Source organism: Panthera uncia, chromosome F1 (genome assembly GCF_023721935.1).
Source record: "Panthera uncia isolate 11264 chromosome F1, Puncia_PCG_1.0, whole genome shotgun sequence".
Lineage (NCBI taxonomy): Eukaryota > Metazoa > Chordata > Mammalia > Carnivora > Felidae > Panthera > Panthera uncia.
In genome coordinates, this window is record NC_064813.1 from 67,049,332 (window position 1) to 67,070,144 (window position 20,813).

The following is a 20,813-nucleotide window of genomic DNA, read 5'->3' on the forward strand; positions in this document are numbered from 1 at the left end:
CAAACCCACGAACTGTGAGGTCATGACCTAAGCTGAAGTCGGACACTTAACTGCCCAGGCGCTCCAAGCAGTACTTGATTACTAAATTAATATGAAGGCTAATACGAAATTTCAGTTCAGCCATTAAGGCTCATTTTGCCCCTTCCACTAAACAGCTCAAAAGTAACAAGGAGAGCTAACTGGAGCCTCACTTCAAGACAAAGAAAAGAAAGCTAAGGGCCTGTCAACATCTCTGCACCACACAATCAAATAATGAGTCCGTATGATTCATTTTCTCTGTGTGTATCCAAGTTCTATAGGACAATCACGAATAAGAAAACAAAATTTACTCTTATGCTTTTGGGGGATTTCCCCTACTCCCTACTGCTAGGTAAGACCGCCAGCCTAGTCCAGCAGATGAACCACATGGCCTTGACTACTCCAAAACATCTTCAGGGAGATTCGATCTAGTTTCCCTTAGGTTCTTATTCAACCATATCCTTCCTCATCACCATCAATGAGCAGCACTCTCTTAAACGAAACCAATCAGTCCAACTCAAGGGAAGACATTTTTCCCACTTCAGTCTATGTCACAAAATTATACGAACAAAAACACAAACACCCGAAGTTGAGTTAAAAGTATAGGACTATGGCAGGGAGATGATCCCACATGGTAATGATCATCAGATATTCTACAAGTGCAAAGCTTTAAAGATACAGCAATTATGTAATGTCCGTGTATAGGGAGCTCCTATGTTATTTATATTAAAATTTTGTTTTACATCTATTACATTTTAGGGAAAATTGGTTCTCTAATGTTTCTTTCTTTTTTTTTTTTTGAGAGAGAAAAAACACAAGCAGGGGAGAGGGGCAGAGGGAGAAAGAATCTTAAGCAGGCTCCATGCTCAGCACAGAGCCTGACATGAGGCTTGATCCCACGACACTGCAATCAGGACCTGAGCCAAAACCAAGAGTTGGGACGCTCAACTGAGCGAGCCACCTAGGCGCCCAAGCATCTGACTCTTGATAGCAGCTCAGGTGGTGATCTCAAAGTCATGGGATCGAGCCCAACACTGAGCTCTGCGATGACAGTGTGGAGCCTGCTTGGAGTCTCCCTCTCTCTCTGCTCCTCCCTGCACACTCGTGTGCACTTTTTCTCAAAATAAACAAACATTAAAAAATAATAAAAATGAAGTAATCGTTATAATCCTACTACTGGAAAAATAAAATTATATGCAAAAAGAAAAAAAGAGAAAGTTTTTCTTATGATTTGTTAAAAAAAACACTGGTCCTTGCATCACTGTTTACCCTTAAATGATTCCTCTGCTATAGTTAACGACCTCGAATTTCTTAACTGAGTCAACAATTCCCATGCCTGAAGTACTCTAGGTGTTAATAACCAGTACCACTGCTGCTCCCACATTTGTGTGGCCTGATCCACAATCTCATTTCATGTTCCCACAGCCCTGTATGGCAGGCAGAGCAAGTGCTCTCATCCCCACCTACAGAGAAGGGGAGGGGCAGCTAGTAAGCAGAAACATTCAGGAAAACCCCAAGTTTTTGGAAGCCGAGTCCAGAAACATCTGGTTTAAACAGATTTATATGGCAATTCTGCTATCGAGAAATAGGGAAGTGCTACAACTTCCCATCAAAGTTTAACTAGAATTGAAAAAGGATTAAAATTTGATGTCATTTTTTTTTCCTCTTCAACAGCAATGTTATTAATTAACACTTGGCACAGTGAGTGTCTGGTAAGTGATACGGACTCACTTTTAGAGGAAGATTCAGTCTGTCCAAAACTAAGTCCTCCTACTGCACAGCACCCTACTACCCAACTCTGTGTCCCTACCACCAAGGCTACTTAGTGGGGGCTACTTAAGGCTACTTAAAGGGGATGTTTTACCCCACCCCAAACCTGTCACCGGAAGGCAGTACTCCACGTACGTGTTGGAGTTAAAGGGCACTGGGTCTCCTACTTACCATACTGTGATGAGAGAATGAGTTTCCTGAAGCAGGCTGTGTTATGGCGCTCTGCTTTGAATTACTGAACACCAGAGGCTGCGCAAGAGAAGGAGCCTGAGATGGATCCAGATTAGAGGAATCATTCTCCATTGAAGATGGTGTCTTCCCCAACAGAACAGCAAGGTCGATTCTAGTGGAGAGACAGAACATACTCATGAATAATGACAGAACATTCTAGCATTCCCAACTCCCAGAGTATGGTCAGATCAAAATAAAGTCACTCATCAAAAACACAGAGACCAGAAATGCTTAATTGACCAAAATAAATGATGTGTAAGAACCACTACAGGATCTAGCGGTGTTCTAATGGCACTGTCAACCATAATAACGTTAAATATTTCAATTTAGTTAAATTAATTTCATGGAATAGCAAATGTTAGTTTTAATGCAACAGCTTCACATTTGGGCCAAAATTTACAAAATTTTTAACGAATATTTTAATAACGAATACCTGCCATTACCAATACCTAATACACAAAAACTTGCCAGAGCACCAGCACCTTCAAATATCTTTGGAATTGACCTCCCAACTTCCATAGAACTTCCCAAGTCACCTGTGGTCTAAGGAGCACACGTATAGTTCCGCTTTGCCTCTAGTTCTCAGCACAGGGCTCCTAAAACCCTTAAAATTTCCTAAGTGTCTCTTGCTATTCGTAATGAGCCTCTTTCAACCAAAGTCCATGCTAACGAGGTTACTCAGGGTGGGAGCCCCACCCCCCCAGAGCCGCAGGAAGTGGGCTGCCACCAGGAATACCAGCAATGGGATTAGAGGGTTAGAACTCTCAGCCCCAGCACTCTCTCTTTACCCACTTCTAGAATCAGAACGAGCTTGGAGACTGCCTTCGACAGCCAATGGCTTAGTCAATCAGGCCCATCTAAGTAATGCAACTTTGATTAACACTCTAGAACAGGGAGATTCAGTGAGCTTCTGGGTTAGTGGATGCACTGAATGTTGATGAATGTACTGGGAAGGCACCCCACCCCCTGCCCTGCGTGTGCATCTCTTCCAACTGGCCACTGTACCTGAGTACTGGTTATAACAAACCGGTTATGGCAAGTAACTCTTCCCTGAGTTCCGAGTCATTCTAGCAGATTTCTGAACCTAAGCAGAGGATGAGGGGTGGGGTAGGCTTTGAGAATCCCCAAATCTGCAGTCAGCCAGGCAGAAGGGTGTGGGCAGCCTGGGCACTCATCTGCAGTGGACCTCGCACCTCGGAAGCAAGGGCAGTCTTCTGGGATGGAGGCATCAGTCAGGGTCTGTGCTAACTCTGGCAAGTGGCAGAACTGAACTGAATTACTAAATACCTTGTTGGTGTTCAGAGAATTGAAGGACTGATGTCAGTAAAATGAGATACTGGTGTCAGAAAAACAACACACATCGCCTCTGATGCCCCTAATGTCCTATTCCTAGCACGCTTCAGGCTTCTGAGTTAACGGCTATCATACCCAGGTCTAGAAATAATCCAAGAGGCTTTCTGGGCATAAAAATATTCCTAGTAAGTGCACCTCCCTCTACTAACCCCAATAACTAAGGTTCAAGTTCTAAAAAATTCATTAGCCAGATCCTAGGGGAAAAATGACCATTTTACTCAGTAGGCTTAGCAGACAAAGATTATTATAAAGCAAGAGAAGCAGCTACTGAACAGTTCTGCAAACTGAAATAAATGAAAACATTTCCATGTTTAACTTTACCTTACTACCGGACAAGCTCAATCGTGCTAAGTTTTAATTCAGGTTGACCTATGTAATTAAAGGGGCTATTTTGGAAAGAATCATCTTTAAAATTGTAAAAAATGGACTCCCATTCAGTAGACCAACTCTTAGAACCCGATCAGCCTCACATGCTTGCTTCCCGTTACTGCCAGCACCATGGGAGCTCGAGAAGGCCCACTGCTGCTCTTCCTTACAGCCCCTTCTCACCAGCCCCATTTGGGAAAGGACACTGAACTTTACCACACACTTGCCTCTGACCAGCAGTGATTGTCACATTCTCCGCAGGCAGAGGCACTGAAGACACATTAGAGGCAGTGAAGATCTTGGTCTCAGAAAGCTGGAAAACAGAAGGATTAGTCACTTCTGGTGTTAAGTGGACTACAGTCAGAAACCTGGCTCAGGCAAGGGGAACTTAACACCAAGGCAAAGGGAAAACGCTCAGAAAAGAAAGCCGCCCAGCCAGAGGAACCTACGTGGACTGACCTCCATTACCCTTCTAGATATGACTTTATCAAAAGAGTGTAAAATCAAGAAACCCTATGAAATACAACGGGAGTCACATGATATGCACGCTGAACTTACAGAAAGCTGAATACACATGCTACAAAAAAGAGAGAAAACCTTTTATACTTTCCCATTAGAGTTCCCAACTCACACCCTTACCCAAACCAAACTTTATCTTCCACTGCTCCTCTCAAAGAAAGAAAGGTTACAGCCAAGACAAAGACAAAATGAAAGAAATTAATTCCTGGCTTTTGAGCAGTAAGGACCCAAGTGCTGGTGAATTAGGGTCTCTGTAGGGATGATTTCAACTATATGCAATTTTTGCCTTAATAGTGACTTTATTACACCTACCCTTTGCATTCTAAGACCCTAAAATTAGGTAAACAATTGTAGGGAATAACTCATTCCACCATTCAAAACTTGCTTTGGTTTTGTTTTCACTTTTTGACTAAAATCTCTTCTCCAAAAACAGGGAATCCACTTCCCCAAATATATCATTCTCTGAAAGTTGCTTAAACAGACCAAACCAAATCCTAGAAAGTATTCACGAGGCAGTCTAGCTCAGTTACAACAGAAAAGAAATCATCCTCTAATGCTGATGCATCTGAAATTTCAAACACTCAGGTCTGGCAAACCCAAAGTTTGGTCACCATGTCACCATAAAAGCTGCCTTGCCTAAATGTATACAAGTATAGAAAGCAGACTGAAAAAATGTTAAAACAGGATTTAATCCATGATCACTGAAAACTACAATTCACAACAAAATCCTGACTGTGACCAAGAACGAGCAGAATTCTTTTACTCAAGTGCTACTCCAGTAAGCTCAGAGTGCCGGCTTATGTGCCACCTCTCTGACACCCATGACTGAGCTGTCCACGTTAAGTCACGCTGGAAGATCTATACTTTCATCTCAACTATGAAGCTGGGCTTCAGAACCAACCAGATTGTGAATTCGAGGACGCAGTACTCTCTCACTTCGCACCCACCTCTCAGCCAATCACAGGACCAAACACCAGAGCCCGAATAGGAACTAAATAGCCGAACTGGCTCAAAAGAAGTCATGGGCCACCAGCAGCTGTTACTCAAGGCACTACCTGCCTAACTCCATTTCTGGTGCTCTCCCCAACCACCATCTCTTGCTGGGACAAATCCGACAATCAGATATTGGACTTACACAGGTGCACTTGCCCTTTCCATAGTCTGGTTCCATAGAGTCCTGTTCATGCCCAGTCTCCTTCATATAACATATGTGAAATGTTCTGGCTCAGAACACTATTTTGGATGTAAAAGTTTTGGGTCAGAATCTTAAGGGTGAATTTTGAAGGGGTAGAAATATACCCATTTTCTATCCCTAAACACCACTAAGGGACAGAAAGCACTAGTGAGGAGTGACCTGGGAATACCTACGTCTTCATTCCAGTCTTCAGTCCCCCACTCCTCTGCCGCGGTCCTCCACGCACCTGGCAATAAAGGAAAAACAGTGAAGTAACTTAAGTGCCAGTACACAGCATGTGCAAAAACACTAACATATTAATAGTTCCGGCAGCCGGAAGAGTAACCAGATTTTAGTAACCAGAAGAGATTCCTAGGTTCCAGGGGGGAGGAAAAGACTATTTAGAAAGGGATACGTCAGAAGACCAGGGTTTTTCATAAGATTATGACTTCACACCTACTTCCAGGCTTTGTTACACAGCTTTAACAGCAGAGATAGTGGGGAGTGGGGGAGCGAGGGGCAACAGGTCCAATGCTCCAGGCAACCTCTTAAGACCCCTCAAGCCCTCTGCCTTAGTGGTCAACTCAAGTGACAGCAGCAGCCAATTTACACCAGAACGTACACTACGCCCTCTCACCTGGTAGGAGACAGCACGACGGGCAGAGAGAGAGTGGCGGTGACGGGGGGAACACGAATGGCTGCCATGTGGCAGTGGAAGGGCAGCGGAAGGCAGGCTTCCAAACTGCGGGCACTGACAACTACCTGCTATCAGAACTCAATGTAAAAATGCACACTCAGCAGAAGTCAAGTGTATCGACCTCACTGGTCAAACCGTAAAAAACCCTCATGGGTCTGTTCTTTTCCACGCCTTTTCAGAAGACATTGGACAAAACTGAAAAAGCAAACATGTCTGTTATTATCCTGGTCCTAATCCTACAGAACGTGACCTCTAACCTGCCAAGGGCACAGCGCAGACAACGCAGTCGTATACTTGCCCCATGTTGGTCATAACGAAGTCAGGATGGTTTCTATAGGAAAGTTCCATCAGCAGTAAAACCACCTTCCACACTTCCCTTGTTTTGCTTCACGTGTACATATATCCTCAGAAAAGGAAACTGTTCTACGAGAAGCAGGATTCTTCCCTTCAACTGAAAGACCACAGTAAGAAGTAACACCTGACTACTGCAAAGAACAAGAACACTCCTTATTTTCTTCTCTAAAACAACAGTACATGTTGATCAATTCTTCAAGCCTTCTCTCCAAATGGAGAAAACTTCTTTTAAGAATTACAGTCTGGGGCTCCTGGGTGCCTCAGTGGGTTGGGAGTCCGATTTCGGCTCAGGTCATGATCTCGCAGTTCACAAGTTTGAGCCCCTCATCGGGCTCTGTGCTGATGGCTCGGAGCCTGGAGCCTGTTTCAGGTTCTGTCTCCCTCTTTCGGCCCCTCCCCCACTTGCTCATGCACACTCTCCCTCTTTCAGAAATAAACATTAAAAAATTTTAAGAAAAAGAAAAAAAGAATGAAAATCTGGCATTCAGATATTCACTGTCACCGAAGAGAAATATTCTAATACCTATATTCCCATATGAAATTCTTCTAGGGGCCCCTGGTAGGCTCAGTCAGTACAACATGAGATTCCTCATCTCAGGATTGTGAGTTCAAAGCCCTACATTGGGTGTGGAGAGTTCTTAAAAATAAAATCTTTAGAACCCTATTTCATAAAGAAAAAGATAGTCATTATAATGCTTCTTCCAGGACCACTTATAACCACACAAGGGAAATTCCGAACCACTTAATAATGGCAACGTTCTCCAAATCACACTAAAGTCCAATTTCAGTTCAGACAAATTACAAACCACATTCTTCTCTCCCTCTTTGGTGACACTACTCTTCCTCTCCATTGGCATCCAACCTGCCTTGGATAAATGGAACCCAAGATCTGGGTTAACACATATACATAATCCTGGAGTTGGAAGTGACCTGAGAAGTTATCTCCTATTGATGGGCTCTCTGTCAAGGCAGCAATGTTCTCCTGCACTCTCGTGACTAGTCTAAGACGCAAAGGAAGAATGCGGATGCCTACTTGATCCAAGACAAGATGCACAGTCATGGCCAAGAAGGCTGTACTGAAAAGGCACGAAAGAACAGTAGGAGTGCTAAGGCTCTGAGTGATAGGTAAGGGTTTCCATTCTGTCATCAGAAAGCAGTCAATGTAAATGTTAAATAGTCATTAAATGATCAAAAATTTTTAAGAAAAAACAGGCACAGAATATGAGAAAAAAAGGCAGAAAAAGAAAAAAAAAAGCAGGGAAACAGAAAAATGACATATCCACAGATATTCCAATTCATAAAAATCTATAAAAATATCTGGGGCAGTTAGGCACCTGGATGTATCATACCAGGAGCAGTCTCAAATTTTCGGGGATAATTTGACCCCTCAACCCCACTGAAATCAAGTCCTGAAACAAAAAAGAAAAAAAACACAAGCAATGAAATTTTGCTTCTGAATGAGAACATTTGCCCCAAAACAATTCCCACTGTACCTGTGGATATTTTAAGGGTAGGTTTCAATTTCTTTTTAAATAAAAAAGGGAATTTGAAGTTTGCTATCATGAAAACACAAAAAGAGATCATGCATGAATGTCACTTCATATTGTGAAATTAACAACAGCAGGAACGCATGAAGCTACACCCAACACGTTCACACGCACAAGACGAGATCAGCATCACACAGCTTTTCATTCAGCCACAAATCCGATTTTGGATTCTAACCTCCCAAATCTGCTATTCTCTCCTCAGTATAAATAAACACACACCTCATCCTTCCTTGCTTTCCAAACCAGATCCTTGCTGAAAACAGCTAAGGCTTGCAATCTAGGACTGGGACTCCATGCCTGATTTTCTATCCACAACTGAAAACAAATCCCTTAATGTCTACTATCTTTTCTGCCAATGAGAAAAAAGCCAAATACCCAAAAACTAGTGCTCAAAAGCAGTCACTTCTGGTATTCAGACTGCTACCACACTGCCTCTACAAGCCATCAAGAGCGGCGTTATACTTCCTAAAATAACAAAAAGACAGTTCATAGCCAAATGGTCCGGGAATTAAAACAGATTTCCATCTTGTCAATAACTCAACTTCAGCCTCCATCAATGGGATAACTGTATTTAAAACAAATTTTAAAATAGCTGGTAAATTAAAAGCACATAACATTCAGGATCTGAGGTATAACGTCTTGCGGGCAATCGATGAACTGTTTGTGCCAGAGACCCTCCTAAAGAGAGAGAGAAACATCAATGATCTTTGAAAAGGGGCAAAGCAAATAAATAGATAAGGGGTTAAAAAGCTGAATTCACACTCTACTATTAACTCATTCCCCCCTTTATAAGGGAAAAAAGTCTCAAGTTCTTCCTGTGCTGGCTCAGCCACAAAGAAGCAGGGGATCTCGTAAGAATACAATACAATACTCCGCAGCCCAGGGGCTGTCCTTACTTAAAGGGGTAAAAGTATCTTTCACTCCCAAACACATTGTGGGTTGTCTGTCCCACAAGCCTAACATACCCTTAAATATGTATAGCCTACTCAGACACAAACACCAAAAGTCAGCTAACCAAAAAAGCAACCTTATTCAAATCCCATAATATTCTTCCACACCCAGAAAACTATTCAATAACAGCTAGAAAGCTGCGGCTTCCTTCTTGCCCAGATACTGAGATTTTCCAAAAATGAAGGTAAAAAAGATACTATCTCAGTGCCAGAAAACAAACTGACAGTGGGCTTTGATTCTGGGCCTTGTTCATCTCTACAAGTGGTGACATAATTAACTAATTAATTAATTAAGAATACTTTTTCAAAAGACAAAGCTAGAAACCCTAACAGAAACACTAGGAAACACACCTGGAGCTAATGGCAGCCACACGGTGTAACAGAAAGAGCATGGGCTCTTAGGGTCAAACAATTCTGAGTTCAAATACTAGCAAATTTCATGACCACCCTTTGAGTATAAGGTTTGGCATGTGGAGATGACGAACAGTGTCAATTTCACAGGTGAGTGATGAAGACCAAGAGAACCAGCACGTGTAAAGTGCCCACAGGCACACAGTCAGCAAGGAGAACACACAGTATTTCGATCGCCATCCCTTCCTCCCTTATCTCTGCACCAAAAACTATTCCTCCACTTTTTATATGACCATAACCTCAAAATAGTTATTTCCTTAGGTTTTTAAAGACCAGAAACAATAAGCAGTCACTCACTCGTCCCATCATCTGGTTCGAAGTGGCCAGTGTTGTTCCACGTATTCCCGCTATTATTGCCATAGTTGTCATCGGTATTGGCCGGTTCTGCATAATCAGCTGGGTTAAAGGTTCTGAGGGTGTGGGGAAAAATAGCTTAAAAGAGTCTGTGACCTCCAAGCAGCACCAGCAAAAATGAACAATCCCGTGGAATAATCTCAATTTATGTCTACTACCTATTTTGGGTTAGGACACCTATAATCATAATAAAATCCACACTGAATTTTGGAAAACAGCAGATACATGCATTCAAATGAAGTTATGAGCTAGAGGTGATCCAAGTAGTAAATGCTTATCTCCAGCACTACATCTACACACTCATCTGATTAAGTGGTCTAGAAATCTTTCTGATCACATTTTGGTTAAGGCTGCACATTATCCTCAGAGTATCAGGACACTAGCCGCTCTAGGATATTATGTTAACGATTAGGGGGAAAAAATTTAAAGACTGTGACATCAAATCAATGAAACTTACCCCATTCCTTGAGCAGAAAACCTTCCTCCCCGTCTACCAGAGCCACCTTAAAGGAAAAAAAGACACAAAGAGAGGAAGGGAGAAATATTTTAAAAGTCGATATAAAAAGTACCTTGCCAATTGAGGCAACTCTGGAATAATAAGTGGTTGATATTATTAGATGTTCTTTCTTTCACCCTGTAGTATAGTTAATATAACACAGTAGGCAATCACTACTATTGACAGATTGTTCCTTTGCTGACCAAGCTTCTGGGTCCTTAAGCAAATACATTAACATAAACGACACCTACCTTCTTTCCCACTGCTCACTCAGCAATCTCTAGAATTTGCATGATTTCTCAACAATTTAGGTAATGAGATGTCATGTGAATGTTTTCAAATAAAGACGACCCCTACAGAACGAATAAGAATACCCTGCCCCCCATATCCGACCCCCCAAGAAACTGATCACCTCTGCCTCTGCCACGTCCTCTTCTGCCTCGTTCAGTGCCTCTTCCAGAAGGTCCTCCACTCTTAGTGCCATCTAATCCGTTTTCCTGACCCCGAACTAAAATGAAAAACACAGATAGCCAAAACAGAGTCAATGGAATTTATGTAAATATGTAAGCGGCACATACAGATGGTGGTGGGGAGACAAAACCAAGAGGAGATAATGAGATGGAAGGATGGGACATGATGGTTACCAGGGGAAAGGTGATGAACCACAACAGAGAGCTAGAAGTCAGACAACTTTATAAATGACTGCAAGGTAATTTCATGCCAAACTGGTAGCTGTAGCTAGAAAACGCTACATGTAAGAGATACCAAGGTCTCAGAATAAATGGTGGCAAGAAAAAAATCAGAAGGATGATATAATGGTTACTAGGTCCAGCCTACCAGGGCCCTGACATCCCTGAAATCCAGACATTACTGACCCACAGCTGGTTTTGTTAAAGCCCCATGCATACACTCTCGTCCACGGCTGGCACCTCTCCCCCGTCTTGGTGGCCCACCACGTCGCCGACTATAGTCTCTGTCACGGTCTCGATTTTCTTTGCCTTCCTCGTTGGATTCCGTTTGGCCACCATCCTTCTGTCCTGAGACTCCCTTCTTCTTCCCGACCATCTCCCACGAATGCTAAAGAAGGGCAGAGCATTCACATCTAATCAATATGGATTGCTATCGGGAAACCACAGATAAAAGCTGGGAAACTGTTAACCATTCTCCTCTCATCATCCAAATCTAAGATACTTCCACTAACTTATGTCTGCTTAAATGGAGGGTACAGACAGAACCTTGAAACAAATTCTATACCTATCACTGAAAAATTGAAGTCCTTCTTATAGGGGAGGCGCTTATAGCTAATGGACTGCAGGGATCGCTTCCAAAAGGATTGCCAAGATCTGGATCCGGTGCAGTCATGTGGCGTATCAGTCAAAGGCCTAGTTATTGGTCCCCATCTTTCAAGTGTGTTTCCTGGGCTGAAAAAATTAATTTCCTTCAGATTCAGTGACTCCTAACTTTTTCATACACAGTCTTATTCATGTCAAAGGAGAAAAGGAAACTAAAAGTTTCTAAAGGTTAACTTTGAATTCAGAATGAATCAACAGCATTTGACTCTTGGGCACATTCTCTAATCAAACAACCCAGCATTTAGAAGAATAATAACCACACCTAGTCCTCACCACCATCCCCCAGCCCCACTCCCTGACACACGCACCAATTTCCTTTGCTTTAAAGACGAAGTAACAGCCAGGAAGGCATAGCCCTGGCCCGGACACAGTGGACTACAGGGAGCCTTCTGTTCCAGGTTTTACATCTGTATTCTCCCTATACTCCCTAAAGTGATATAACCCAATTAAACTTTCCCCAAAGCAGAATAATCTATAATTCATTCCAGACTGCAGAAGGGAAAATTCGTGGTAAGGAAAATAAGCTAAAAAGTCCTGCAAAAAACCTCATTCCTCAAAAAATGAATTTTATAAACACACACGCCTTGATTCACAATTATTTTTGCAGAAAATATGTACAAAAATTCCCAAACACCAAGACTACCATATCTTTACTATCCTGGTTACCATCTTACTCAAACAACAATGACCCAGTGCTCCGCAACGGCTAATTAATATCTAAAGACTTCCAAGAATGTGGACCAAGTAGAATACAAAATGGCTATTAATTTTTCCAGGATTGATAACATGGTCATACAGAAAAATATCCTTCTTTAAGGGAAGCATGCTGCAGAGGACTTGTGACGTCTACAACTTACTTCCAGCCAATTCCAAGTGTCCATAGATGGATGAATAAACAAAATGTGGTATACACATTTAATGAAATATTTTTCAGCATTAAAAAGGAGCGAACTTCTGACACATGCCACAATATGGACAAACTCTGCAAACGCTATGCTAAGTAAGAAGACGCAGAGAGACAAATATTGCATGATTCCACTTACATGAGGTACCTAGAATAGGCAAATTCATAGAGACAGGATAGAAAAGGTTACTAGGAGCTGGGAAGATGGGGAAAGGGGGAGTTACTGTGTAACGGATACAGGTTTTTTTAGGAAATGACAAAGTCCTAGAGATGCATAAAGCTAATGACTGCAAAACATGGTCAGTGTACCTAATGGCACAGAATTATATACTTAAAAATGGTTAAAATTATACATTTTAAACATTTTTACTACAGCTTAAAAAACTTAAGCTAAAAACTACATTTAAAATTATACCAAAATCATACCCACACGTTCTAAAGAGCCTACAATAGTTTACTAATAGTTTTTGAAAAAATTATCCACCCAGGACCCGGTGGCTCCTTGTTGCCTACTCTTCCAGTCCAAGCTTATTCCACATTACGGCTTCTGAGTCATTTTATGCTCACAGTAGCATCAATTCTTAAGTAACAGTGCCGCTATTATAATTAAATCTGCAGCAGGAACCCTGGAAACTACATTCAAAATAGTTAGCTTATAGGGGCATCTGGGTGGCTCAGCTGGTTGAGCATCCGACCTCGGCTCAGGTCATGATCTCATGGTTCGTGGGTTCAAGCCCTGCATCAGGCTCTGTGCTGATAGCCTGGAGCCTGGAGGCTGCTTCGGATTCTGTGTCTCCCTCTCTCTCTGCCCCTCCTCCACTCGCACTCGGTCTCTCTCTCAAAAAAATAAATAAACGTTAAAAAAAAAAAAAATAGCTTATAGGCTTTTCAGCTGGTCTATCTCAAAACCTGTCAAGTTTCAGAAACCTGTCCCCTTTTCCGTTCTCTATGGTATGCACCAGCTGCTGGAACTACCTGGGTTCTATAAGGAAAAGGAATTACTATGATCTTCCCAAGGGCGGTGCCAGTTTTCTGATATGATCTCATCTACCCAAATACATCCAACACCCCCTGGCAGCAAATATTACTCCCAACTGGTTTCATTAGCAACTTATTTATGGCATAAGCCTATGTTCTCCAGTTTATTTTCCTTTTTGACATCACAGAAGGTTAGATTTGTAGCACTAGACAGAAGACGGTGAAAGGTGAAACAAAACGTGACTTTTGCAAATTAATTAATTTTAAAAAATCCAGCTCAGTTGGTTAAGCATCAGACCCTTTAAATATTTTTAAAATGTTTAGTTTTGAAAAAAAAGAGAGAGAGCGAGCGAGCAAGCGAGCAGGGGAGGGACAGAGAGAGAGACGGACACAATTCGAAGCAGGCTCCAGGCTCTGAGCTGAGCTGTCAGCACAGAGCCCAATGCAAGGCTTGAACTCTTGAACCGTGAGATTGTGACTTGGGCCAAAGTTGGATGCTTAACCAACTGAGCCACCCAGGTGCCCCGTCAGACTTGTGATTTAGGTTCAGGTCATGATCTCACAATTTGTGAGATGGAGCCCCACATCAGGCTTTGCACTGACAGCAAAGAGCCTGCTTAGGATTCTCTCTCTGCCTTCCCCTGCTCATGCATGCACTTTCTCTTTCTCCCCTCAAAAATAAATAAACTTCAAAAATAAAAAAAAATCTAAACTTTTAAAAGGCGTAAGTACTCCTACATCCACCCCCTATCCACAATTATTCTAAAGTAAACTCAAAATAAGCCAAAGACTCTATTATCTGATTATCCAGGCAGTCATCTTCAGATAAGGTCAATAATGTAAAATCTAAGACCACACTTTTTTTTTTTTTTTTTTTAAAGTAAAGTCTACGCTCCGAGATCAAGAGTTGCCTGCTCTACTGACTAAGCCAGCCAGGTACCCTAATACCACATTTTTGAAGAGAAAAATCCACAAATTTAAATTCCGTGGTTACAAAAAGTTTTCCAATGGGGCACCTGGGTGGCTCAGTCAGTTAAGCATCTGACCCTTGATTTCGGCTCAGGTCATGATCTTGTGATTTGTGGGATCTGCTTGGGATTTTCTCTCTCTTCCTGCCCCTTTCCTGCTCCCACGTGCACATGCTCTCTCTCTCTCTCAAAATAAATAAAAGGTTTTCCGTTATTATTTCCTATTGTCTCAAGGAAAATGACAAACCCCCAACATTTAGTTAACGTGATACTCTAAAACTAGTAGCCTGACCTCTCTAAGGATAAACTCTGGGTATCTATCCCAACCAAAGATCCCCAATGTAAGACCAAGGAAATGAAAATTAGTTCAAAATGATACACTGCTCATTGAAACAAAACAGTTCTCTACTAAGCACCACAGGAACACCCCAAAGGTTAGTAAGGCAGAATCCCTGTTCTTAAAGGACTTAACAATTTGGGACAATGATAAGACAAGCACAAAATTATAGGGATCTCATTAAGTAGAAAAGAGAAGAGGTGAAATAAGTGAAATTCTAGGGCAAGCGCTCCTCCAAGATGATAGGAGCCCCTATCATCTCCAGGGTGGTCAACAGGCCGTTAACTCTTTTTCTGCCACCTCAACAGAAATAAGTTCAAGCGACGAAAACGTACTGTAAAATGTAAAGGTGATATTGATGAGAATGTCTTCAATTCAGAATCTACCAGTTTGTGACTCTGTTCAACAGCAATAAAACAGGTGAGCAGAATGTTCTCTGATTAGTAACGAAGGCTATTATATACCATTTCTAATTCAGACTAACCCAGTCTTGAAAACAGTCACTAGCCTGGAATGAATAATTTACTCTGGGCTAATTAAAAGAGATGGATTTTGGGGTGTCTGGGTGGCTCACTCGGTTGAGCGTCCGACTTCAGCTCAGGTCATGATCTCACACTCGTGGGTTCAGGCCTCACATCGGGCTCTGCACTGATAGCTTGGAGCCTGCTTCAGATTCTGTCTCCCTCTCTGCCTTTCCCCCACTCACACTCTCTCAAAATAAACAAACCTAATAATAAAAAAAATTTTTAAAGAGATGGATTTTATCTGTTTTCTATTTATTGTACATAAATTTTCGGTACTTGCCACCCGCAGAAAACAACCTCCTCGACTGTTCTCTGCTCCATTTGGAGAATAAGGTACTCTCCTTTAAGTTGAGTTACTCCACTTGCTATTTTTAGAATATTCTGAGCTTCTCAGCCAGGGACCCACTTTCCAGAACGCTCTATTAACACTCTACCGTATCTGGGTTTCCTTCCAGTAGGACATTGATGGCTCTGTTGACATCTCCATTGCAGTCATGTAAAGCAATGACACATTCATCCTGGTTCTTGCCTGTGATATCAATCAACTGAAAGAGAAAAAAATCAGCAACATGAACGAACTTGCACTCTTCATAAAAGGAAGCCAGGTGAAGAGAGAAGACACCAGCTGAATCCAAAAGAACCCCAGACTTAAAAAAGCAAAATATGCAGAATTTTGGTATTCTAGCTCAATAAGCAAAACATTAACACCTGTGATTACAGATGATGTCAAAAGTATTTACACAAGAAAGGAGCTTGTAGAGATCAAACCCAGAAGCACACAGGTTTCAGCATACCATAAATTTCTACATTTCCTAGATGCCACAACTGCTCAAAGTTGCTATAAAAATGGCATCAACAAAATCATCCAATAAACAAGAAGTGAAAATTAAGATAAAACCTTTTCGAACATGGTAGCTGTCCAAAGAAGTACGGTAAATCAGACAACAAGAGCATTTATTTATTGGCTTAACCTATTATGTTTCAGGTCATAATTCTTTTAATATCTGCAGGAAAAAGTACCCTAACAGACATCTATGATGTTAAACTATGCTTTAATCCTGATGTCTTTTTCCATCACTGCCAGCAATTAGCAATACACTCACTTGTTTCACCTTTTCCTCAAAGTCAGCATCATTATGGTCTGAAATCATCTGTGCAAGTCGAATCTGTTCCGCAGTGGCCTAAGAATGGAGATGAGTTCAAGAAAGCATGATCAAGAGACAATAGTTTAGAGAAATAAGAGGGACCTATGTAGTCAATAATCCACCCCACCTCTCAGCCCAATTTCCTTCTCCTTGTTACAAATGACCAATAAAGTGCTAACACCAGTTAAGATGCTTACCTCTGCAAAATGACAAAAAAATAAACAATGAACCTGTCACCATTCCACTCTACAATCCCTAAAAAAGCAGGGAGCTTTTTCACCAATGTTCACAGTTAAAGAAGCTCCCATTGTGGGATCACAGCACCTCTTTTAAACATCCGTGCCTTAAATAATTGACATTAATATATTTGCAAAGTCATGTATAAACCCCGTTCCTGTTTCTGCAAGGACCAATGCCACCCTCTTATATCTGGCCTGACGATAACCTAAGATTTAGTCTGAGGAAAACGCTACCTTGGAGATACAAAGTACAGGACCCCTTCTCTCCAAGTCTCATAATACAGCATCAAAAAACAAAAAGCAAGCATGCTCATCATGGCCTACCACAACAGTCATCAGGCCCTAAGTAAAGAGGAGAGGCAAGGACTAGAAAACAAAATAAAAAATGCAAACCGATAATCCAGAGCAGAGAATGATGCTGCATTGGATGGGAACCAGTATCAATCAGCAATGCTGGCAATGGATCCCTTGGGTTCTTTACCTGTGGCCGCTGCTTGTGCTGTGTCTGGTTTTGGTTCTGAGGTTGTTCCCAGTTTCCCCGGGCTCGGTTCGTGCCCACCGACGTCATCATTTACAGTATATACAAATAACAGTATTTACAAGGTAGAATACTGAAAGATTAAAAAAAAATTCAGATATTAAATATGGGCAAAACAGGTTTTCAACCTCTTTCATCAGCACCTTCAACCAAACATGTTCACCAACCAAGAAGAGTCATCTGTTCTTGAGACATACTCAGTTTGATAAATTCCTTAAGGAACAATTGTTAGTAGTCCATTTTTATAGAAGAAATATATAAAGCATAGGTGACGTGCCGGTTTAAGTCATGCGCATGGTTTGGTTACTAGTCCCTATATGCAGCTTTGTGAAGTTTCGCAAAACAATGTTAATAATCAAAAGCTTTCTACACACAAATATCTAAAGCCCCTTTGACAAAAAGAAAGCAAATCAGCAAAACCTGGAAACAAAAGCCTTCCAGGAAGGGAACTTAATCTATACTCCAAACAAATAAAAACAATTTAAAATAGAGAAACTCAATCTACCTATGAAAACCGCCCTACCTCCCTTACGATATGTAAATTGCATGCAACCCCCATCACTTGGGAAAGGACAAGCTCAAGTCTAGATTTCCTCCCTCAAGCGCGCTCGCGCTCTCGCTCTCTCGCGCGCTCTCGCGCTCTCTCTCTCTCTCTCTCTCTCTCTCTCTCTCTCTCGTCATGCAGTGGGTGCTTCCATAACCTTCAACAAGGCAAGTATTAGCCCCAGTGACTTTGCTCAAGAACCTCAGTTCCCTGGATAATTCCAACACACTATTTTTGCAACTACTTTCTGTTGCTCTCCTAGTCCACTGTTCTGAGGCACCAGAATTGCAATTACCCTTTACCACTCACCTTAATATACAGAGAATTCCAAATCTGTCCCAAACCAAAAGGGTCTGGCACAAAGTTTTTATTTGCAAGAAAGGGCTTCTAGGATATCATTTTAAACGAGACATTACTGCCAGCAAGAGGACTTTGTTGAGACAGAAAACACACAGGGCCTTCCCAAAACTAGAACGGTTTTTGTTATTAACACTTCCAGCAGGCTACGATTCTCCTGAACTTAAGTTCCTTCCGTTCATACTTTGCTTTATATCGCAACCTCAGCTGCTGCGGTGAGTAAACAAAGAAAATACTCCTCCTACGACAGAGTGGCTCAAAATCAGATGTTAATCTGCATGGTTTTATTCCCTTCCAAAAAAGGTACGTTTATATTTTCTGTTCTACATGTAACTTTTTTCATTAATGAAACTTTATACGGGATAATTCTAGACTCCCCAAAAGCCATTGCTGGATTTGAGAGACATAGGTTGGGCCTCTAAAGAAATACAGAAGGATTAATTATTAGGGAAGTGAATCTTACTGTTTCTCAGGTCTCAAAGAAAACGAACTTCCCTGAAGATAAATTCTTCACCAAAGCGGATCAAGAGGCTGCAGAGGTCTCTCTTTTGATGCAGTCATTCAGACTGAAGAGTTTTACATTCTCTATCACCAAAATTTTTAAGAAAATTTCAGAGCTAATTCTTTAACCCTTACCTCTTTCTGCTACATATATGCACACAAAGGCCTGTAAATATTTCTAGCTACTACAAAACTATTTGCTACACAAATAGTCCATCTTCCCAGACTAGTCAAGTTTCAACACTCACACACACACCAAAAAAACATGTGTTCTTTAACCAGTACCCCTGGATTCAAATCAAAGAAAAAAATTAAAATTAGACGAAAACTATTACGCTTTTAAATAATTGGCTCTAAAATGAAATCTCTAATGGAAATAAACACTCCTGTAGCTTACAAATACTGCTTTCTACTTCTCTTGTGATTTCAACTTAGTAAGTTAATACTAGATATGAATGCTGTGACTAGCAATATGAACTCCATATACCATACCGGTCAATGTAGATATATTAAAAAGTCATCTTGAAAGCCACATAATGACTCAAGGGAAATAAAATGAAACAAAAAAAAGAACAGTCCAGAAGACTCCCTGTTAACTTCAATTTCTCTCTTACAAGTGCTTTGAAATGTGCGACTAAGAAAACTTTACCACCTAGGTAGTAACAACACTGAGCAGCAGGTCAAAATTAAATGACCTGGGATGGATCACTGGAGGGCACGAAATTAGTAGCCTTTTCGTAGCAAGCAGGGACACATACCTAGAGTTATCACAGTGGAGAGGAAGAATCTTGTTAAGTATTTTTCCTTAGAAAATAAAAATATTTACGGGCAACATGTGAGAAGTGTTGGGAGACCCAGGGAAAAGTGCAGGAATACAGGTTTCAACACAGGAGTGCCTTTGACCATTTTTTGAAAACCAGCTACTTAAAAAAAATAGCCAAAGAAATTTTACAGAAAAAAATAAAAATCAAGTATTTATTGAGTATCTACTATGTGTCCAGTACTTTAGAAAATACAAAAGCCATAGGACTTGGTTGCTGCCCTCAGGGAGCTTACAATCTAAGTAGAGAAACAATTCAGACACTCAAGCTGGACTGGGGTAGCTACCTGTAACAGAACAGCTGATTCCCCTGGATGTTTTGTGGAAATGACCCCTGCATCCCCTCGTCCACAAACTTGAATCTCGTTTTAAAAAGCGTACTTGCCAGTTAGGGCACATTTAGCAAAAAAGGGGCTTTAGGAGTCGGCAACAGTACACATTAAGGTCTCTCATCCTCAGTTACATGACAGCAGTACTGGCTGCTCACAAGGGAAACGGTCACTGGCACGGTCCGCTCTTTTAAGGACAATGGTGTAGCATCTCAAACCCGCTGTAGCAACCCACGCGTAACCAACACGTTCCGGTTCTCCGGGGATGCTGGCTGTCACGGACCCCCATCATCTGCCAGCAAGTCACACCACACATCCCCACGGCGGGATAAGGGCGGTGAAAGGTGGACGGGGAGAGAACAAAAAAAAGGATTTCTCCATCCAGCAATCGGGGCACTCAGAGGCAAAAAACGGTAACAACAATAACAACAACAACAACAACAACAACAACAAAAGAGCCTGCTCCTGTGGTGTTTTTCCTTCCCCATCACCCTACACCAGAGGTGGCTACTTTTCGAGACGGGTGGCGGAGCGGTCTCCTGTTTGTGACATCAGTTTGCAAAGCCATTTAGGGACTGTCCACAAAGTGGAGGGTCTGAGGAAATTCGGGATTCCTGTCCTATTAGGCGAAGAGCGGACCCGCACCCCAGGGCCCCAGGGACGTCCCTCGGGCGTAACACACCCTGTGGGGGTCGGCCCGCCCAGCTTCCCCAACAACATCCTAATCGTCCGGGGTCCCCCAAACTCCAGCGTGGGCCACGGCACGCTGGCGACAGCGGCAGGGAAGCCGTCCCCCATGCCGGGGCGCTGAGAAAGCAGGACGGGCGGTAAGAGGAGCTGACAAAGAGGCTGGAAGCGGACAGGGGCCGCGAGCCCACGCGTGGAGGATGGGAGGCTCGCCCCGCTCAGCGCCACATCGGGAGCTCCCGGGGCCAATCGCCGCCTCACCTCCCACCCGGAACAAATTAATCCTCCGCACTCCGAACTGAGGGCCACATGGGGGGGAGTTCGGGGCAGCTCCACCCCGCCGTCCTCCC

At 42.2% G+C, this 20,813-nt stretch overlaps 2 protein-coding genes across 23 annotated transcripts in view; one reads left to right on the forward strand and one right to left on the reverse strand.

Annotated features, from left to right (window-relative positions):
- The window catches only part of UBAP2L (ubiquitin associated protein 2 like), a 39,712-nt gene that overhangs the window by 18,100 nt on the left and 799 nt on the right, over positions 1-20,813 (reverse strand). For 11 of the 22 annotated variants that reach the window (XM_049634948.1, XM_049634947.1, XM_049634942.1 and 8 more), the window contains exons 2-11: positions 17,169-17,298; positions 16,407-16,484; positions 15,738-15,848; positions 11,116-11,317; positions 10,653-10,748; positions 10,202-10,247; positions 9,688-9,800; positions 5,626-5,678; positions 3,966-4,051; positions 1,960-2,131 (exon numbers count right to left, since the gene is read on the reverse strand). In XM_049634948.1, the coding sequence (XP_049490905.1) occupies positions 1,960-2,131; positions 3,966-4,051; positions 5,626-5,678; positions 9,688-9,800; positions 10,202-10,247; positions 10,653-10,748; positions 11,116-11,317; positions 15,738-15,848; positions 16,407-16,484; positions 17,169-17,258 (1,047 nt within the window). In that variant the 5' untranslated portion in view covers positions 17,259-17,298. Of the gene's footprint in view, positions 1-1,959; positions 2,132-3,965; positions 4,052-5,625; positions 5,679-9,687; positions 9,801-10,201; positions 10,248-10,652; positions 10,749-11,115; positions 11,318-15,737; positions 15,849-16,406; positions 16,485-17,168; positions 17,299-20,813 lie in introns of those variants that run through there. The other 11 variants (XM_049634946.1, XM_049634945.1, XM_049634950.1 and 8 more) reach the window with 2 other exon arrangements.
- The window catches only part of CF1H1orf43 (chromosome F1 C1orf43 homolog), an 11,956-nt gene continuing 11,530 nt past the window's right edge, over positions 20,388-20,813 (forward strand). Inside the window, exon 1 of the mRNA XM_049634976.1 lies at positions 20,388-20,603. The gene's annotated coding sequence lies outside the window, so the exon portion shown is untranslated. The remainder of the gene's footprint in view (positions 20,604-20,813) is intronic.